This window comes from Mobula hypostoma, chromosome 3 (assembly GCF_963921235.1).
Source record: "Mobula hypostoma chromosome 3, sMobHyp1.1, whole genome shotgun sequence".
In the NCBI taxonomy this organism is placed as follows: domain Eukaryota; kingdom Metazoa; phylum Chordata; class Chondrichthyes; order Myliobatiformes; family Myliobatidae; genus Mobula; species Mobula hypostoma.
This window is the reverse complement of record NC_086099.1, coordinates 37,754,520-37,777,045: the sequence shown is the minus strand read 5'-3', so window position 1 is coordinate 37,777,045 and position 22,526 is coordinate 37,754,520. Positions and strand designations below refer to the sequence as shown.

General features: G+C 45.5%; 1 protein-coding gene across 1 annotated transcript in view; it reads left to right on the top strand.

Moving 5' to 3' along the window:
- Window positions 1-2,495: 2,495 nt before the first annotated feature.
- Window positions 2,496-22,526, top strand: part of LOC134343940 (embigin-like) — a 62,803-nt gene continuing 42,772 nt past the window's right edge. Inside the window, exon 1 of the mRNA XM_063042901.1 lies at window positions 2,496-2,681. Within this exon, the coding sequence (XP_062898971.1) occupies window positions 2,606-2,681 (76 nt within the window). The 5' untranslated portion in view covers window positions 2,496-2,605. The remainder of the gene's footprint in view (window positions 2,682-22,526) is intronic.

Below are 22,526 nucleotides of genomic sequence, written 5' to 3'. Positions count from 1 at the left end.
CTGCAACCAGAGATCGTGGGTTAAGGGTGAAAGGTGAAAAGTCTAAGGGGAACATGAGTGGAAACCTATTCACTCAGAGGGTCGTGAGAAGGATATGGAGGGCTATGGCCCAGGTGCAGGTTGATGGGACCAATCTAGTTTAAATAGGTTTGGCATGTACTAGATGGGCTGAAGGGCCTGTTTCTGTGCTATATTTCTCTTGAAGGTCTCTTGAAGGTGAGTGAATAGCTTGTGGGAACAGTTCGGTGATGGGACAAAGTTGAGTGAAGTTATCCCCTCTGGTTCAAGAGCCTGATGAATGAAGGGTAATAACTTGGTAGTACTGGTCCTGAAGATCCTGTGCCTTTTTTCCTGATGGCAGCAGTGAGAAGAGAGCATGGCCTGTGTGGAGAGGTGTATATGATCTGGAGGGTGCTGGTTGTACACTTTGTTTCACAGAAGAACAGCTGACCCTTGCCGTTTCAGGCACAGCACTGCAGCTCAATGCCTTCCCCATTCTCCACAAAGGCAGGTCAATTGAGAATTTTAATGGTAGAGTAGGGGGAGGATGCTTCATGATTAACTCATCATGGTACACAGATGTGACATTCTGCTTCAGTCCTGCTGACCCAACATGGAACATCTAGCGGTCAAGTTTCGTCCATATAATTTGCCAAGTGAGTTTTCTACCATCATCCTGGTAGCGGTCTACATTCCACCTCAGGCCAACATCAGGCAGGCACTGGAGGAATTTAGCACTGTGATCAGCAGCACCCTAATGGCATCCCTGTCATTGCGGGGGATTTCAACTTGAAGTCTCTCAGCATTTACCACCAACACATCACCTGTGGAACCAGAGGAGCCAACACCTTTAACCACTGTTACACCACCATCAAAAAAGCTTACCGTGCCATCCCACCAGTACTCTGGAAAGCCTGATCACCGGGCTATTCTTCTACTCCCAGTATGTTGGCACGGACTAAAGATCTCAGCACTAGTGGTGAGGAGTAAGAAGGTACGGTCAAAAGAGGTGGAGGAGAGCTTACAGGACTGCTTTCATTTTGTGGACTGGACAATATTCAGAGATTCATCTTCAGATCTGAATGAATATGCCACAGTTGTCACCAACTTCATCAAGACCTGTCTGAATAAGCATGTGCCTTTGAGAACAGACCGGATACAAACCTGAGATTCATTTTCTTGCAGGCATTCACAACAAATACAAGAAAAATGATAGAATCAATGATGGTCTGTCCTCAACAGGGTGGACAACAATCAACATGCAAAAGATATCAACTTTTCAAAGACAAAATGAGAAAAAAACAAGATAGTAATAATAAAATTAAATAAGTAAGCAATAAGTATCAAGAACATATCCAAACTACAAGCCATGGATGAACTAAGAGGTTCATGGACTGAAGAGGGTAGATCTGTGGCATTCAAGACCAATGATCCAGAACTAAACAAGAAGTCCAGGTGTGCCTACAGGAGGGTATTTTAAGAGGGAATAAAGAACTCCAATTGAAGTTAGGGATGGAATTGGATGCATGCCAGCTCTGGCAGGGTTTGCATGCCATTACTTCCTACAAGGCAAAACCCAATATCATGTATGGTTGTTATGCTTCACTTCTAGATAAACTCAGTGTCTTTTAATGCGTGCTTTGAAAGGGAGAATAAAATTAAATCTTTGGAATCCCTACTGCATCTGGTGACCCTATTCTTGTCTTATATTGAAATTGTGTCTTGCTTCTAGTCTTAGATACTCCTGCACTTGGGTCCTTACCATTCTAGCCTAGGCCTCTTGACACATGTAGAGCATTGTTGCAGGAAAGCAGCATCCTGTATCAAGACCTTCACCGTCCACATCACCCTCTCCTCTCATTGCTGCCACCAGGAACAAGGTACAGGGAGCCCCCAGGACTTACAACACCAAATTCACCATTACCCCAAAACCATCAGAGTGTGGTGAAAGTGTGGAAAGAGCTGCCAGCGGAGGGAGTGGATGCTGGTTCAACTGAAACGTTTGGGAGAAGTTTGGATGAGAGGTCTATAGAGGTGTGGTAGATAGGACTAGGCAGGAAAAAAGGAGGGCAGCACGGACTGGATGGGCTGAAGGGTCTGTTTCCGGACTGTAGTGCTCTATGACTGTGTGACTTATTACTGCAGGTAGAGCTGGACGTACTCTGAGGACGTGATGGAAAAGCTTTATCACTACATGATAAACTGTTGGTTTGCGGGCAAGTTTCCCAACCGAGACGCCGGTTTTCACACGTGTGCAAGAAGAGCCGACTTTGCGGTGTTCCAGTTCAGCAAATCTAAATATTTTACTTTGTTAAAACATTTTGTGTGCTTAACCTTTTAAATTTAAAAACATATTACTGTAATTGCTCGATTTGTTTACTAAAGGCTGTGAGTTTGTAGTGGCGGAGCCGTGGATAGGAAGATGCGCGCTCTCTAACCTTCACGCTGATCTGGAGGACAAGGTGAGGGAGGAGTGAAATGAGAAGAAGGGGGTGGCATCCGATAGCAAGAAGCTGCAGCACCCGGCGGAAGGAGGAAGCAGACACACGGTAGCGGAGCTCCCCAGAGGGACGCGCATCGCCAGGCCGGCATCACTTTGACCGAGATGATCGGGCCACTCGGAAAACGGACCCTCTCCGCGCTCCTGCTGATCATCTCCTTTCAGAGGAAGGTTGAAACAAGTAAGTGCCCCGTTCATGGGATGGGGGCAGATCGCTCCTTAAACTGGTACACGCGGGCGTTAATGAAACTGGCGTCACATGGAGCGACGTGCGAGCCCGCTCACAGGACCTTGTGCGCCCTTGTCCCGCGGATCCCTCTCGAAATGGGAGCGCTCACCACTGCAGAGACCCACTTATTTAGCAGAGTTCTCGCTCGTTGCGGGGGCTGCGCTAGTGTCCCTCTCCTCCTCTGCATTGAGTTATTTTGCTGCAGTATCTCGGCTGCTGATGACCGCAGCCTTTCGCATTAAACAGGCGTTGGGCTGTGGGGAAATATCGAAGAGCGGCAAGGGAAGATAACGCAAAATAAAAAATAGCCTGTTTTTGACATTTTTAAAAAAAAAAATCGGGTTCTTTCGCGTTTCATGCTTTATGGCCAGCTATGAACAAACACATCTCAAGGTCGTATAATTTATAAGTTCTTTGATAATAAATGTACTTTGAAACTTTGAAACGTGTCAGGTTGTAAATACCGGCGAGAACGGGATACTTAGAAAAGAATCTGAAGACGATCACTAAAACTAGAGTAGAAAAGAAGTGGCATTTCAAGTTTTCCAAAGGCGTGAATGATTTAAAAGGGTAGTGCATGGTGGAGTGAGGCCTTTGCAGACAAAAATAGGAACTCACACTTGGTTGCTGTGGGCAGTGTAAAGATAACAAAGTGTATTTTGCTACAGAATTGTGTGTTTCCAAAGTATTAGTGAAATAGGAGAAAGTTGAGACAATAGACGGTGAAACATTTATTGATGTATTGGAAAAGTTGGGTGAACTGAAAAATAATTGGACCAGCAGAGGGTGTGATGCATCCTGATGTGTTCAAAGCAAGATGATCACTGACCAAAATGTTACAGTGCTGTCTGGACAAGTGTGTGTTTTTTCCTTGCAAGCCCCAGAACGTCGGACACTGAATTTTACCTCAGTCATGGGAAAGCTTTTAGAGTAATTGAGGTCTGACGAGCTTAATTATAGAGTCAGAAAACTACAGCACAAAAATAGGCCCTTCAGTCCACCTTGTCCATGCTGAAAAATTTAAACAGCCTACTCATTAGAGAGAGGTCAGAGAATGTTGAGGTTTTGTGGGTGGAGTTAAGAAATTGCAAGGGAAAAAAAACCCTATTATTGCAAAGGGATCCGGAAAAGGCAGGTAATGAAGGTAATAACACAATTGTGATGAGGGATTTCAATATGCAAGGGGATTGGGAAAATTAGTTTGGTGTCGGATTACAAGAGGGAACTTGTTGAATGCATACAAGATACTTCTTTTAAAGAGTAGCTTGCGCTTGAGCTTACGTGAGGAAAGGCCATCTTAGATTGGGTGTTGTGTAATAACCCAGATCTTATTAGGGAGCTTAATGTAAAGGAACCTTTAGGAGACAGTGATCATAATATGAATGAATTCATATTGCAATTTAAGGAGAAGCGTAACTCACATGTATCAGTATTACAGTGGAAGAAAGGGAATTACAGAGGCATGAGAGAGGAGCTTATGGAGGTGGATTGAAGGAGGACACTACCTGGGATGGTGGCAGAGCCGAGATGGCTGAAGTTTCTGGAAATAGTTCACAAGGTGTAGGATAGATGTGTCCCACAGAGGATGAAGTTCTCAAAGGGCAGGGGAAGGCAACTGTGGCTGATAAAGGAAGTTAAGGACTGCATAAAACCTAAGGAAAGCACATATTGTCATAAGGGGGCATTGGTGGCGGACCCAATCGCAAGACACAGATGCTGAAGTACTAGGAACAGGACTCGGTGTGTCAAGAAAGCAGGGGAAGTGGGGAAGAAAGGATGCTGGACATTGACACAGACCCTGGACGAGACTAGGATGCAGGCCTTGGGCTAGGACATGGACAGGAAACATGGAATCCAGACAAGGAACAAGGAGCCTGGACTAGGGACACGGGACTCCGGAACTAGAGCCTGTACAAGGACCCGGAAACTGGGTCTTGGTTGGGACTAGGAACCTGCGTCTTGAGTCGGAACCAGAACGCGGGCTTAGGCTAGGACAAGGCATGGCTACAGGTCGTGGCGTGGTTACAGGACTGGACGTGAGACTCCTGGACAGGCCGAAGGATCTCCAGTACCGAACGAGGGATCTCCAGCGCAGGGCTGGGCGAGGCACATGGACAGGATGAGAACACGAAGCCATGACTTGGTCCTGGGAGTCAGGAGCCTCGGACCTGGACCTCAGGAGCCTCGGACTTGGAACTCAGGAGCCTCAGAGCCTTGAACTTGGTACTCAGGAACATGGAACACAGAGCTGTGACCCCTCCTTCGGAACAGGACCAAGGGCCAGGGCTCTTTCTATACACTGTACACTGAACACGAAAAGACAGTTCTCCACTCAGGGTGACGGCAAACGGCCAGACCTACCCAGTGGAGGCGAGGACACGAAGAGACGGTTCCCGACTTAAGGTAGCGGCAAACGGCCAGACCTACCTAGCGAAGGTGAGGACACAAAATTCCAAACAATGACAAACTGTTCCTTATCTTGACACAGCAAGCCCCCAGTCTTGCTCAGGTGGTTGAACTTGATGGAGTTGCAGCGAGGTTGCAGGCAATGCTTCAGGAGGAAGGGGAAGGGAACAGTCCAGCTAATGAAGCTGAACCCTGGAGCTATTTATGTAGCCAGCGGAAAATGAGAATCAGGTGCCTCAATTGAGGCACCCCAACAGAACAAGGGAAAACTGGAAAACCTGGAATAAGGACTCATGGACCGGACCGTGAACTGGAATGCGGACTTCACGGACTGGACCATGACGCATATAAGATAAGCAAAAGTGAGTGGGAAGTTGGATAACTGGGAAGCTTTTGAAATCCAGTAAAAGGCAGAAAAAAGCTATAAGAAGGGAAAAGATGGCATATGAGGGAAAAGTAGCTAATAGTATAAAGCAGGATACCAAAAGTTCTTTTTTCAGTTATATAAAGAGTGAAAGGGAGATGAGCTTTGATATTGGACCTCTGGAAAATGATGCTGGTTGTAATGGGGGACAAAGAAATGGCAGATGAACTTAATGGGTACTTTGCATCTGTCTTCACTATGGATAACACTAGCAGTGTGGCAGGGGTCCGTGAGTATCATGGAGCAGAAGTGATTGTCATTGCTATTACAAAAGAAAAAGGTGCTAGGCAAACTGAAAGGTGTTAAGGTGGAAAAGTCACCTGGACCAGATGCACTACATCCCAAAGAGCTGGGAAAGGTTGCTGAAGAGATAATGATGCATTGGTCATGAACTTTCAAGATCACTTGATTCTGGCATGGAGGAATAGAAGCTTACAAATGTCACTCCACTCTTCAAGAAGGAAGGAAAGCAAAAGAAAGGAAATTATAGGCCAGTTAGCCAAACCTCAGAGGTTGGAAAAGTGTTGGAGTCTATTATTAAGGATGAGGTTTCGAGGTACTTGGAGACTCATGATAAAATTAGACAAAGTCAGTATGGTTTCTATGAAGGGAAATCTTGCTTAACAAATCTGTTAGAGTTCTTCAAGGAAGTATCAAGCAGGGTGCACAAAGGAAAGATCGTGGATGTCATTTATTTGGATTTTCAGAAGGCATTTGATAAGGTGCCACACATGAGTTTGCTTAACAAGATGAGATCCTAATGCGTTGCAGGAAAGATACTGTCGTGGATAGCAGATTGGCTGGCAGGCAAAAGAGGGCAAGTGGGAATAATGGGAGCCTTTTCTGGTTGGCTACCATTGACTAGTGGTATTCCTCAGGGGTCAGTATTGGGACTGCTACTTTTCGCATTGTTTGTCAATGATTTGAATATTAGAATTGATGGCTTTGCGGAAAAGTTTGCAGATGATACAAAGATAGGTGGAGGGGTAGGTAGTGCCGAGGAAGCAATGTGATTGCAGCAGGACCTAGACAAATTGGAAGAATGGGCAAAAGAGTGGCAGATGGAATACAGTGTTGGGAAGTGTATGATAATGCATTTTGGTAAAAGGAGTCCTCATGCAAAAATCCCAGAAGAATAATTTACAGGTTGAGTCTGTGGTAAAGAAGGCAATCAATATTTTTCTTCTTCTATTTCCGGCTGTTTAGATGCATCTAGGCGTATTACAGCCCTCTGCAGGATGTATAATTAATTATAGAATGTCAAGAAACTCAAATTCTCAAATATAAACTAGTCGCACATATAAACTGAATAATAAACTCTTCAATCAAATGGTGGTTCTCTTGGTGGCCAAACAAGGATTTAATAGAAAAACAAAATACATTTAAGTCAGACAGTCTCTTGAACAATATGCTTCTTTCAATTTTATATCGATTACAACTCAGCAAAACATGCTGAACTGTCTCTGGACTACCACAGTCACATAATCCAGTAGGATGTTTTTCTATTATCTTTAAATGATAGTTTAGCCCACAATGCCCCACCCTAAGTGTAACAGCCTTTGCCCCAACTGACTTCCGTTTCCTAGGGTGATTAGCCGTCGACCCCGCCCAACAGTGCAAATGCTTTGGTGCAGATATGGTGTGAGGCACCCAATGATCAGCCACGACACAAATATCAAACAATATACCAAGTGCGAGTGACGAATTATACTTTATAGCAAGTTTTGGTGATGGGTTAGTAGCAACAACTAAAAGAAAAGGCGCCACATAAGTAACTTATGTACACATAATATTTTAATACGTTGGAGCTCACGCCTACAATTCCATCCGCAATGTCCTTCCAAGACTCTGGCCACCATCCGATCCTCCGAGGTCCAGTATCTGCCGTTCCCCGCACGTCCGTTCTCTCTGCTTGCCTCCTGAGAAAGCCCGCGCTCCTCAACTCAGCACACATATACAAGATAATATAACATGACTTCCATTGGCTAACAAATGAATACACTCCTCATTATCAGTAATATAACCCAAACAAGCTGCTAGAGAGAGAACCTTCTCAGCAGTTAACATATAAGAAGCCATTTTGGTATAACACTTCAGAGAAGCCATTTTGTTAATATGCAATTAACAGTTAACAGTCCAGCTAATATTACTGAGAACCCTACATAAGTCTTGTTAATTTTACCATATCTCTACGATTTAAAAAGTAACAGTCTGAGACCTTTTTAGCTAGTGGGTGACGAGAAAAGAAATCCCTTCCCTTTAATTTATTTTTCCAATCCTCCTGCCACTTCTTCTCTATACCTTTTCTTATCCTACTTCTCAATTCTGCTCTGCCTATGGGTACTCTAATTTCTATTTGCGTGCTCTGTAAGGAAGACTTTACAATGCCATCCACAATTTTATTCATCCACCCCAGCATGCCCAGGTGTCCATGTAAATCTGACTTCACAACCTATCTTCTCTACTCTAAACAAAACTAAGAGAATCTCAGTAACTATGTCAGGACGAGCTTTTGATTTATTACCTTTTATAGCCTCTAAGGCAGCAGCAGAATCCAAACAGATGATAACCCTGCATGGTCGAGAGTCTTCTATCCACCATAAAGCCCAGAGGATTGCTAATAATTCTGTTGCAAAGACAGAAACACCATCTGAAACCCGGTGACCAATCTTAACTACAAGTTGAGACACGTACATCCCAAATCCTGCCTTACTGCTCTCTGAGTCCACTGAGCCATCAGTAAAAATCTTCAGATAAGATCCCCATTTATTATTTAAATATTCATTTATGATCGACGCTGTTGAAATTGCTCTGCTTCCTTGAAGCTAAAAAAGGAGGAATAGGTCTACTTCTGGTTCTGGCAAAAGCCAAAAAGGAACGGATAGCAAGCAAATTTGGTCAGCTATGTCTTCCTCAATCAGTTTCAATTTCACAGCGCAGGTATTAACCAAATCTAAAAATGGATACCTTTTCATTTTACTTTGGCTCTCCGACTTCCCCTACAAAAGACATTTTGATGGACAGCTGTGATTGAAGCCATTTAGTTTCGCCCAATACTGCAGACCTAACTGAATTCGTCTTAAATGTAGAGGCACTTCTCCCATCTCCACACATAATGCAGGGACTGATGTTGTTCTAAATGCTCCACAACAGAGTCGAAGTGCTTTGGACTGCACAGTGTCTAATTTTTCAAGCACTGCCATAGCAGTGGAACTATAATCAATACAACTATAATCAATAACTGAACTAATCAAATGCAGTGTTGGTATTTATTTTAAGGGGAATAGAATATAAAAGCAAGGAGATAATGCTGAGCCTTTATAAGACACTAGTCAGGCTGCACGTATGGTAACAGTTTCAGGCTCTATATCTCAGAAAGGATTTGTTGTCATTGGAAAGAGTCCAGAGGATGATTCCAGGAATGAAGGGGTTAACATATGAGGAATGTTTTGCAGCTTTGGCCTGTACTCACTAGAATTTAGAAGAATTAGATTAGATTAGATTATGAGGAGACGCAGTCCTCTTTTATTGTCATTTAGTAATGCATGCATTAAGAAATGATACAATTTGTTCCTCCAGAATGATATCACAGAAACACAAGACGAACAAAGGCTAAAAAAAACTGACAAAAACCACATAATTATAACATATAGTTACAACAGTGCAAGCAATACCATAATTTGATAGGAGAACAGACCATGCGCACGGTAAAAAGTCTCAAAGTCTCTCGAAAGTCCCATCATCTCACACAGACGGTTGAAGGGAGAAACTCTCCCTGCCATGAGCTTCCAGCACCACCAACTTGCCGATGCAGCATCCTGGAAGCACCTGACCACATTCCGACTCTGAGTCTGTCTGAAAACTTCGAGCCTCCGACCAGCTCGCCGACACCGAGCACCATCTCTGCCGAGCGCTTTGACCCCGGCCCTGGCAACAAGCAAAAGGCAAAGCTGAGGATTTGGGACCTTCCCCTCCGGAGATTCTTGATTGCACAGTAGCAGCGGCAGCGAAGCGGGCATTTCAGAAGTTTCTCCGGATGTTCCTCCGTGCTTTTCACAGCTTTCTTCATCAAATCAGGATTGTGCACGGCATCCTAGTTCACAAATACGAATCAATTGGAGCGGATGTGTGCGCTGCATTGCGCCGCCATCTTCTCCTCCCCCCAACAGCATACTCAGAATGCGGGTGGAATCTCATTGAAACCTACCGAATGTTGAAAGGACTAGATAAGGTGGATGTGGAGAGAATGATTCCTAGGGTGGGGGTATCTGGAACTAGAGGGCACAGCCTCACAATTGAGGGGCGACCTTTAGAACTGAGGTAAGAAAGAATTCTTTTTAGCTAGAGAGTAATAAATCTGTGGAATACTTTGCCACAGACTGCAGTGGAGAGGCCAAGTCCGTGGGTATATTTAAGGTGGAAGTTGATGGTTTCCTGATTAGTCAGGGCATCAAAAAATATGGTAAGAAGGCAGGTATATGGGGTTGACTGGGATCTGGGATCAGCCATGATGGAATGATGGCGCTGAATGGCCTAATTCTGCTCCTATGTCTTATGATCTTAAGCTCTTATGTCGTGAAATTTGTTAACTTTATGGCAGCGGTACAATGGAATACATGATAAATAAATATAGAAAAAAATGAAATTGCAGTAAAACTGAATATGTCTATTAAATAGTTAACTTTAAGTAGTGCAAAAAGAAGCAATAAAGTAGTGAGGTAGTGTTCATGGGTTCAATGTTCATTTAGAAATTGGATGGCAGAGGGGAAGAAGCTGTTTCTGAATCGCTGAGTGTGTGCCTTCAGCCTTCTGTACCTCCTTCCTGACAGTAACAATGAGAAGAATCAGAATCAGGTTTCTTATCACTGGCATGTGTTGTGAAATTGGTTAACTTAGCAGTAGCACTTCAATGCAATACACAATACAAAAGGAAAAAAAGCAAAATTAAATAAGTAAGTAAACCAGTTACAGTATATGTATGTTGAATAGATTAAAAATCGTGCAAAAACAGAATTAGTATATAGTAAAAAAGTGAGGTAGTGTTCATAGGTTCAATGTCTATTTAGCAATCAGATGGCAGAGAGGAAGAAGCTGTCCAGAATCGCTGAGTGTCTGTCTTCAGGCTTCTCTGCCTGATGGTAACAGTGAGAAAAGGGCATGTCCTGGGTGCTGGAGGTCCTTAATAATGGACGCTGTCTTTCTGAGACACCGCTCCCTAAAGATGTCCTGGGTACTTTGTAGGCTAGTGCCCAAGATGGAGCCGACTAAATTTACGACCCTCTGCATCATACCAGACAGTGATGCAGCCTGTCAGAATCAGAATGTTCTCCACGATACACCTATAAAAGTTTTTGAGTGTTTTTGGTGACATACCAAATCTCTTCATACTCCTAATGAAGTATAGTCGCTGTCTTGCCGCCTTTATAGCTGCATCGACATGTTGGGACCAGGTTATGTCCTCAGAGATATTGACACCCAGGAACTTGAAGCTGCACACTCTCTCCACTTCTGATCCATCTATAACGTTTGGAACGTGTTCCTTTGCCTCACACTTCCTGAAGTCCACAATCAGCTCTTTCGTCTTACTGACGTTGAGTGCAAGGTCATTGCTGCGAAACCATTCCACTAGTTAGTATATCTCGCTCCTGTATGCCCTCTCGTCTCCATCTGAGATTCTACCAACAATGGTCCATCAGAAAATTTATAGATGGCATTTGAACTGTGCCTAGCCACACAATCATAGGTATAGAGAGAGTAGAGCAGTGGGCTAAGCACAGACCCCTGATGTGCACCAGTGTTGATCATCAGCAAAGAGGAGATATTATGACCTCTCCACACAGACTGTGGTCTTCTAGTTAGGGAGTCGAGGATCCAATTGCAGAGCGAGGTATAGGGGCCCAGGTTCTGTAACTTATCAATCAGGATTGTGGGAATGATGGCGTTAAATACTGACCTATAGTCGAGGATCTGGATTTGTATTGTTCAGGTAGTCAAAGGCTGTGTGAAGTGCCATTGAGATTCTGTTTGCTGTTGACCTATTGTGGTGATAGGCAAATTGCAGTGGGTCCAGGTCCTTCCTGAGGCAGGAGTTCAGTCTAGTCGTGACTAACTTCTTAAAGTATTTCTTCCCGGACCTCCTGTCTCATGACACATTCTTTCTCTCACTCTCCTTTTTCTCCCTCTGTCCCTCTGAATATACCTCTTGCCCATCCTCTGGGTCACCCCCCCCCGTCTTTCTTCCCAGACCTCCTGTCCCATGATCCTCTCGTATCCCCTTTTGCCTATCACCTGTCCAGCTCTCGGCTCTATCCCTCCCCCTCCCGTCTTCTCCTATCTTTTTGCATCTCCCCCTCCCCCTCCAGCTTTCAAATCCCTTACTCACTCTTCCTTCAGTTAGTCCTGACGAAGGGTCTCGGCCTGAAATGTCGACTGCGCCTCTTCCTATAGATGCTGCTTGGCCTGCTGCGTTCACCAGCAACTTTGATGTATGTTGCTTGAATTTCCAGCATCTGCAGAATTCCTGTTGTTTGCGTTTAAATTCACTACTGCGAAGCCTCTTCCGGTGATGCCTACACCGAAGAAGTTTAGATCCTCTCTTCGACGGGAGTTCAGTGAAACCATCTCTCACTGCTCCCCATCTGTAATTTCTTCAGCTCTTCAACTTTTCGACCACACTTTGACTCAAACTCGCTATCACAGCCATATATCCTTTCTTGGAAAGTGCCTCCGTCGCCAACTTACTCCAGTTGGCTTTAGGATTCGTTTCCAAGCCTCTCAATTTGGACCTTCTGAGGATCCCAGGTACTCACATTTTATCGACTATGCCTCTCGCCGCTTCTCCCGTCAAGCTCTGAAGGCGATGCTCTCCGCCATGAGGAGGTACTTGGTGTCCCTATCCCAGACCCTTCCACACCTTCGGGACACTTTCTTCGCCGTCTGTAATGGTCCTACCCGTTATTTCATCCTCCGTCGGATTCACGCCTGCAATCGCCGTTTTTTTGACTTTGTCATGTTAGGCAAAGATCGCAAGATCTTACATCTACGGACTCCAGAGCCTGCCGGCCCCGACGCTAGCAGGCATGAACTTTCAATTGCGGCCTCTGCCATTGATCTCGGCGGCTCCAACACCTCAGGACATATTCAAAACCCGGACTCCAGCAATGACCATGGACACCTTCACAGCGATTGCGCAACCACCAACTGCGACGCCAGCCTTGAACTCCAGGCCGGGTCTTTATGTGCTGCTGTTGTGACTCCCGTCTCCCCTTCCCCCACCAATACTCTGCAATCCCGTCTCCCTCAGATCCCACCGTCAGCTCCTGGGCCCTCAGAGGCTCCATCTTCCTCTCACCCCAACCCTCCCCTCTCCATTGACACACCCAGCCTCCCCCCTCCCCCCTCTGATCCCAGCTCTCATCCGTGCCGGGTCTTTACCATTCCCTCCGACCTTCAACTGTCGGAGGCAGAACGCTCTGTTCTCAGTAAGGGCCTCACGTTTGTCCTCCTTCGCCCACACCTCAGCGAGTTCCGTGTTCGCCATGATGCGGAACTCTTCTTCCGTCATCTCCGTCTCCGAGCCTACTTCTTCGGCAAGGACTCTTCCACCCCCACCGATGACCCCTTCTCCCGTCTTCAACCCTCCTCTTCTTCATGGACACCCCGCTCTGGTCTTCTGCCTGCTCTGGATCTCTTTATTGCCAACTGCCGACGGGACATCAACCGTCTCGACTTCACCGCACCTTGTCCCCATTCCAACCTCACTCCTTCGGAACGCTCTGCTCTCCACTCCCTCCGCACTAAACCTAACCTTATTATTAAACCCGCTGATAAGGGGGGTGCTGTTGTAGTCTGGTGTACTGACCTCTACCTTGCTGAGGCACAGCGACAACTCGCGGATACCTCCTCTTATTTACCCCTCGATCGTGACCCCACTAAGGAGCACCAGACCATTGTCTCCCACACTATCACCAACTTTATCCGCTCAGGGGATCTCCCATCCACTGCTACCAACCTTATAGTTCCCACACCCCGCACTTCCCGTTTCTACCTCCTACCCAAGATCCACAAACCTGCCTGTCCTGGCCGACCTATTGTCTCAGCTTGCTCCTGCCCCACCGAACTCGTTTCTGCATACCTCGACACTGTTTTATCACCCCTTGTTCAATCCCTTCCGACCTATGTTCGTGACACTTCTCACGCTCTTAAACTTTTCGATGATTTTAAGTTCCCTGGCCCCCACCGCTTTATTTTCACCATGGATGTCCAGTCCTTATATACTTCCATCCCCCATCAGGAAGGTCTCAAAGCTCTACGCTTCTTTTTGGATTCCAGACCTAATCAGTTCCCCTCTACCACCACTCTGCTCCGTCTAGCGGAATTAGTCCTTACTCTTAATAATTTCTCCTTTTGCTCCTCCCATTTCCTCCAAACTAAAGGTGTAGCTATGGGCACCCGTATGGGTCCTAGCTATGCCTGCCTTTTTGTTGGGTTTGTGGAACAATCTATGTTCCGTGCCTATTCTGGTATCTGTCCCCCACTTTTCCTTCGCTACATCGACGACTGCATTGGCGCTGCTTCCTGCACGCATGCAGAACTCGCTGACTTTATTAACTTTGCCTCCAACTTTCACCCTGCCCTCAAGTTTACCTGGTCCATTTCCGACACCTCCCTCCCCTTTCTAGATCTTTCTGTCTCTGTCTCTGGAGACAGCTTATCCACTGATGTCTACTATAAGCCTACTGACTCTCACAGCTATCTGGACTATTCCTCTTCTCACCCTGTCTCTTGCAAAAACGCCATCCCCTTCTCGCAATTCCTCCGTCTCCGCCGCATCTGCTCTCAGGATGAGGCTTTTCATTCTAGGACGAGGGAGATGTCTTCATTTTTTAAAGAAAGGGGCTTCCCTTCCTCCACTATCAACTCTGCTCTTAAACGCATCTCCCCCATTTCACGTACATCTGCTCTCACTCCGTCCTCACCTACCACCCCACCAGCCTCCGGGTCCAACATATTATTCTCCGTAACTTCCGCCACCTCCAACGGGATCCCACCACTAAGCACATCTTTCCCTCCCCACCTCTCTCTGCATTCTGCAGGGATCGCTCCCTACACAACTCCCTTGTCCATTCGTCCCCCCCATCCCTCCCCACTGATCTCCCTCCTGGCACTTATCCGTGTAAGCGGAACAAGTGCTACACATGCCCTTACACTTCCTCCCTTACCACCATTCAGGGCCCCAAACAATCCTTCCAGGTGAGGCATCACTTCACCTGTGAGTCGACTGGGGTGATATACTGCGTCCGGTGCTCCCGATGTGGCCTCTTATATATTGGTGAGACCCGACGCAGACTGGGAGACCGCTTTGCTGAACATCTACACTCTGTCCGCCAGAGAAAGCAGGATCTCCCAGTGGCCACACATTTTAATTCCACATCCCATTCCCATTCTGACATGTCTATCCATGGCCTCCTCTACTGTAAAGATGAAGCCACACTCAGGTTGGAGGAACAACATCTTATATTCCGTCTGGGTAGCCTCCAACCTGATGGCATGAACATCGACTTCTCTAACTTCCGCTAAGGCCCCACCTCCCCCTCGTACCCCATCTGTTACTCATTTTTATGCACACATTCTTTCTCCTACTCTCCTTTTTCTCCCTCTGTCCCTCTGAATATACCTCTTGCCCATCCTCTGGGTCACCCCCCCCCCTTGTCTTTCTTCCCGGACCTCCTGTCCCATGATCCTCTCGTATCCCCTTTTGCCTATCACCTGTCCAGCTCTCGGCTCTATCCCTCCCTCTCCTGTCTTCTCCTATCATTTTGCATTTCCCCCTCCCCCTGCAGCTTTCAAATCCCTTACTCACTCTTCCTTCAGTTAGTCCTGACGAAGGGTCTCGGCCTGAAACGTCGACTGCGCCTCTTCCTATAGATGCTGCTTGGCCTGCTGTGTTCACCAGCAACTTTTATGTATGTTGCTTGAATTTCCAGCATCTGCAGAATTCCTGTTGTTTTCTTAAAGTATTTCATCACTATAGATGTGAGTGCTACTGAGTGATAGTCATTAAGGCAGATCACATTATTCTTCTTAGGCACTGGTGTACTTTTTGCCTTTTTGAAGCAAGTGGTAACTTCCAACGGCAGCAGTGAGAGGTTGAAAATGTCCTTGAATACTCCTGCCTGTTGGTTGGCACAGGTTTTCAGAGCCTTACCAGGTACTCCATCAGGACCTTCTACCTGGTGAGGGTTCACCCTCTTTAAAGACAGTCTAACATCGGCCTCTGAGACAGAGATCACAGGGCCACTGGGCGCAGCAGGGATCTTCATAGCTGCAGTTATATTCTTCCTTTCAAAGCAGGCATAGAAGGCGTTGAGTTCATCTCATTGTTGTGAAACATCGCTACCACTCATGCTACTGGGTTTCACTTTGTAGGAAGTAATGTCTTGCAAACCCTGCCAGAGTGGTGCATCCGATGTTGCCTCCAACCTTGTTCAATCTTGTCTCTTTTGGCCATGAATTAGCCCTCCGCAATTCATACCTGGTTTTCTGGTACAGACCTGGGTCTCCAGACTTGAATGCCACAGATCCAGCTTTCAGCAGGTGATGTACCTCCTAGGCATTTCCTGGGTGGTGGGAATCCTTAATGATGGATGTGAATTTGACTAAATACACACAAAGGGCTGTAGGTGTTTATGAAACTGGAGGAAGGTGAATTTTGATTTTCTGCTGGCATTGTTGTTTTTGATCAAGATGAATGACAGAGACTGGGATAACACCATGTGGCAGTGCTGTGAATGGTGAAGCAGAAAGTGACACATCGCAGCAAAATGAACATTGGTGAAATAAGCAAACACTTGACAGCAGAAATTTAATACTGTATAGGAAAATGCAAGGTTTTGACTTTTGATACAAGGAGTAAGGAAAGGGGATGTAGGATATAGACTAAAGGAACTGTCTCTACAAACCATTGAAAGTGGCAGAACAGGTTGAGAAACCAGTTAATCTTAATTCTATATAAGCCTCTATATATTTTGGTGTGTCTTTCCCCTTGCATCCCCAATTGTAATCTTAGATCTGCAAACACCAATCTGCTTAATGTTCCTTGAGCCAAGCATCTAAGAATTGGTGATGCAGACTTTTGCTCTTATGCACCAAAAATTCGCAATAGTCTACTGACTGCTAGTACTGTGGAATATTTTAGAACACTTCTAAAATTTTGCTTTTTTAATTTGGCCTATTATGATTACGTAATGCCTATTGATGTTGATTATAATTCTATAATTTGGTATATTTGGTTATATTTTATTTCATATCATATAATGTATGTCTTTAAGTACTATTTTAAATTTTGTCTCTTATTTTTATGTGTATATATATATATATGTGTGTTATTACTTCCCAAGTAAAAATTCACAACTTTAGACTTCTTCAATACAGTGAAAAAGCAGGGAAGTTTTACTGAACCTGATTGAAACATTGGTTTACCTTATGTTCGAACAGTATGCTGTTCAGTTCTCGTCACCACATTGTAGGATAAATGTGAAAGTACTAGGGAGCATTCGGAAAATATTTGAAAATAGTTTCCATTGTTTCAGTTAGAGAAAAGGTTGAGAAGGATTGACAGAAATCTGAAGTGATGAAGATTTGGACAGAGCTGACAGTGGTAGACTGTTAGTTTTGATTGAGGGGCTGAGGAGTATAGGCCACTGATAATACCAAAAGACAAGAATGAAGAGTGACGGGAGAAAATATCTTTCGTTATGCTACAAGTGATTATGATCCGGAGGGCACTACTGTTGTTGCCTTCAAAGGGGAATTGGATAGAATGTATGTCGTGGAAAAAAAATCACAAGGCCGTGGAGAACAATATGGAAATGGTAAACACAAAAGATTCTGTAGATGCTGGAAATCTTCAGCAAAAACACAAAAAGTGCTGGAGGAATTCAGCAAACCAGGCAGCATCCATGGAGGGAAATGAACAACCAAAGTTTTGGGCCAAGACACTTTGTTTGTTTTAGTTACCGGTCAGAAATAGGAGTCAGTCCTTAAAATGTAAATAGAAAGCAGTAATCTGCTTGAAGTAAAAGCAGGTACTGTCTAGAGAACAAGCTCTGTATTGAACAAGCTTTATCTGTGGGAAGTAGGATGCTAGCTCACTATACCTTCTTTATTGCGGCTCAAAGTGCAGTATTAGACAATGGGTTGTTTAATTTGGCTTGTTTCAAACAGACAAGCTGACTCTAAGTTGCTTAGTTCAGGGAAGCTTGCAAACCAGAGGGATAATATCATTTGCATGATCTATTAATTTTGGATAGTTTATGTTCTCAGAGAAGTCAGCTTCAAAGCATCTGCTGAGACTTATGTGTCATAAGGGGGCACTGGGAGCAGACCCAAATGCAAGACACAGACACTGAAGTACTAGGAACAGGACTTGACTAGAGAGCATGGACAAGAACACAGACTAGGACTAGGACATTGGCTAGGCAAGCGGGACCAGGACAAGGAACTGGAAACTAGGAGCCTGGGCTTGGACTCCGAGCCGGAGACTGGACAAGGACCCAGAACCTGGGTCTTGACACGGGCTCAGACCCCGGAACTAGGCAAGGGCATGACGTGGCTACAGGACTAGACATCACTTGAGTTCTTCATGGCTTGGGTACTTCGAGGCGAGGACATGACAAGGCTTGGATTCAGACTCCGAGCCAGAGACTGGACAAGGACCCAAAACCTGGCTCTTGACTTGGGCTTGGACTACAGAAATAGGCGAAGACATGATGTGGTCTTGGGAGACAGGACTAGGCGAGACTACAGGACAGAATGAGAGACTCCTGGGCAAGATGAGGGAACTCCAGCACAGGACCAATTTCCCCCTGGGATCAATAAAGTATGACTATGACTATGACTATCAGAATACGAAGCCTTGACTTGGTACTCAGGAAAAGCCAAGCCTTGAACTTGGGTCGATAGGAACCTCAGAACCTTGGACTTGGGACGACAGGAATCTCGGAACACAGCTTTGGTCTTGGGGAGGACAGGAACACAGAGCCTTAGTCTAGAGCACAGGAACACGGAGCCTTGGACTTGAGAGACAGGAACACAGGGACATAGAACACAGAGCCAGGACCCCTCCTTGGGAACAGGACTTGAGGCCGGGGGTCTACACAGAATGCTGAACACAAAGAGACTGTTCCCTACACTAGGTAGCAGCAAACAGCTAGACCTACCTAGTGAAGGCGTGGACACAGAGATGGTTCACAACACTAGGTAGTGGCAAATGGCCGGACCTACCTAGCAAAGGCGTGGACACAGAGACAGTTCCAACTCAACAATAGACAGCTCCTTATCTTGACACAGCAAGGCTCCAGTCTCACTCCGGTGGTAGAACTTGACAAGGTTGCAGGAAGGGCTCCAGCCACAGGTTGCAGGCAAAGGCTCCAGACACAGGTTGCAGGCAAAGCTTCAGAAAGGAGGAGAAGGGAAGGGAACAGTCCAGCCTCAGGGTAACGGCAAAGATGGCCTGGCTTACCCAATGGAGGCAAGGACAGGAAGGGACAGATTCAACTGCAGGGTAACGGCAAAGACAGCCTGACTTACCCCACGGAGGCAAGGACTGTATACTGACAAGACAAACCAGCAACCACACATGAACCCAGGGCCACTTATATTCCCAGCCCCAAGATGAGCATCAGGTGCCGGTGATTAAGCCCAACTGAAACATAGAACAGCTGGAAGACCCAGAGTCCGGCGACCGGACCGTGAACCGGAATGCGGACTTCATGGACCAGACCGTGACATTATGTCTCCAAGCTGCTTTTAGGCTGTTTGTGTTAAAAGGGTATCTGGCGAAAATATCATATATGTGTAAAGTCACCCAAGTGGTAGAGAAACAGTTTAAATGTATAGAACCATTCAGGCTTGTCGGGAATGGGTAAAGACCATCATGAAATGTGGAACAATCATATAATCAATTCCTCTGGTTTCGGTTTCTGCAACATATGACTTCGTCACCTGCATCATTGGTATGTCTTTTCAGTTTATAGGAATTGTAACTGTGTGTTGGAAATGGTTTGTCATTTGGAAATGTTTAAGATAGAGTTCCTCTGAGAGTTTTACATTTGTATTAAGAATGTGTGGATATAAACATGTTTCACTGAAAACAAATGAACTATGTTTTAAACTACTTTGTTGACTGGAAGTTTCTTCTTGGCAGAGAGAAGGGATCCACTGCTGAAGTAGTGGGTACTGGCAGCTAAATTCACTGTTGAAAATAAATGGGGAAGCAAACAAGGAAGATCAGGTAGCTATAGTATTATCTCCCTTTAGCAAGAGTACTTGTGGCTATTTATATCAGATAGGACTTAAGGTCTTCATTTAATTTTAGGACTTTACAGTCAGCAGACCCAGTAACATCATGGAATTAAGTTGCTGGGAAAGGTTACTACCCAAACACCATGTGTTGAGCACCCTAGGTTGAATTGCAGTAGATGCTCCAGCCTGATATCTGATCTGTTGTTGAATTTTTAATTGAAGTAAGTTGAAACCAGAAGCCTTGGCATTTTACATGCCATGTAATCCTCTCTTCACCCACTTCACTCACAAATCTGACTTGTAAAACTCTTGCACTTTATGGGTTAAATTCATAGTAAATATATTATAGAAACATAGAAAATAGGTGCACAAGTAGGCCATTCGGCCCTTCGAGCCTGCATCGCCATTCAGTATGATCATGGCTGATCATCCAACTCAGAACCCTGTACCTGCCTTCTCTCCATACCCCCGATCCCTTTAGCCACAAGTCTAACTCCCTCTTAAATATAGCCAATGAACTGGCCTCAACTGTTTCCTGTGGCAGAGAATTCCACAGATTCACCACTCTCTGTGTGAAGAAGTTTTTCCTCATCTCGGTTCTAAAAGGCTTCCCCTTTATCCTTAAACTGTGACCCCTCGTTCTGGACTTCCCCAACATCGGGAACAATCTTCCTGCGTCTAGCCTGTCCAATCCCTTTAGAATTTTATACATTTCAATAAGATCACCCCTCAATCTTCTAAATTCCAACGAGTATAAGCCTAGTCGATCTAGTCATTCATCATATGAAAGTCCTGCCATCCCAGGAATCAATCTGGTGAACCTTCTTTGTATTCCCTCTATGGCAAGAATGTCTTTCCTCAGATTAGGGGACCAAAACTGCACACAATACTCCAGGTGTGGTCTCATCAAGGCCTTGTACAACTGCAGTAGTACCTCCCTGCTCCTGTACTCGAATCCTCTTGCTATGAATGGCAGCATACCATTCGCCGTTTTCACTACCTGCTGTACCTGCATGCCCACTTTCAATGACTGGTGTATAATGTGTTACGTACCCCGTAACTGGGTTGCCAAACCAGCAGAAATGGATCACTCAGTTGGAGTCTGGAGTACTAGAACTAAGAAAGTTTTATTAAAGAAACAAGCAACACAGTAATCGAAAGGATAATAAATGCAACAGTTCAGTGATGATAAACACACATGTGCACAGCATTAAGATAACAGCATCAATCAAGCTCTATCGTTGTCTAGGGGTAAATGACCAATTTCAAAATGACTCAAAGTTCAGTCCAGTTAGTAGTTCAGTTCGCAGTAATCGTTGCCATGGCGATGGACAAGGTGGGGGAAGAGAGACATAGAATAGGAACAACTTATCATTCAGAACGGCTTCACTCACAGACCAGCGAGATGGCTCACAGACCAGCGAGATGGCTCACAAACAGCTTTTGGGCGGGTCCTTGGTGATGTCACCTGAGGTCACCGACTGTGACCCCTCCTCCAGATGCGGTCGATCCTCTGCAGTGAACCCGGCACCCAGGCAAGGGCGGACACACACCGGGTTCCCGCTGATCGTACCTTTCCACCCTTGTCGTTGTCTGGCACTTCTCACCCACTCGTGAGAGGCGCACCGCTTCCAGGGTCTTGTTACCTCGGGTGGCGTGTGTGTCCTGTCTTAGCGAACCTGTCCCCTTTTTATCCCCCTGCTGGGGTATCGCCTGTCCATCACTTCAAACAGTTCAGGGTTCAAAGGGGGAGCCGCTCCAGACAACTCTCTCTCCCACGTCCCTTCATTACACATCTCCAGACGCTGCTCCATTGTTCCTTATCTCTCCTTCCCCTAAGGGCAGGTGGCAGACCAACTGCTGATGCCACTGATGCTAGCCCAGGCCAGCAAACATCTTAATTTTATGTGTATTCTCGTAACACTTCCCCCCTTTAAGGATTTTTACCGGGAGGTAAAAATTACAAACATGACTACATTATCTGATACATACACAATATACATCTTTAACAGTTATTTAGCTAATACAGAGAATTTGAAGCTGTCAACACCTTGACAGACAGTCATCACATTTTCTGTTCCTTTTACACGTGTTATTAATAATCCCTTAGACCAGGCTCCAACTCAGCAAACTTCATAGTGGCCAAAAACACTGATGAATTGCGACCAATGTAACCTCTCATTTGGTTTTGTCCCGGACCACAACAACAAGGGTTGTCCCATTCCGACTCAATTTTCTCTCGCAGGGGCTTAGTAGGAGGGGAACGGGTATTGACCGCAGAGTTATTGCAAAACTTCCTGCAGTACCCCACCATCTCCAAAAGCCTTCTGAGGGCCCTCTTGTCTGTCGGGGTTGGGAGGTCAGCGATAGCCTGCAGTGTAGCTTGCATCGCTGCCAGCTGCCCCTGTGTCACCACAATTTCCAGGTAAGTGACCCTCGTGTGGCCGAATTCATTTTTTTCAAGGTTCACTATCAAGCTGGCTTCAGACAGCCGTATTAAATTGCCAATACACACCTCTGTGTTCATCAGCCCTTTAGTCACTGAATTACTCAAAAAATATGGGTGTTGTTTACTTGGCTGCCCTATTGTAACCACAATCACCCAACGTCCCAGTTCTTTGCATTTCCTCGGGACAATCAAACACATGGGTGCGAGTCGTTTA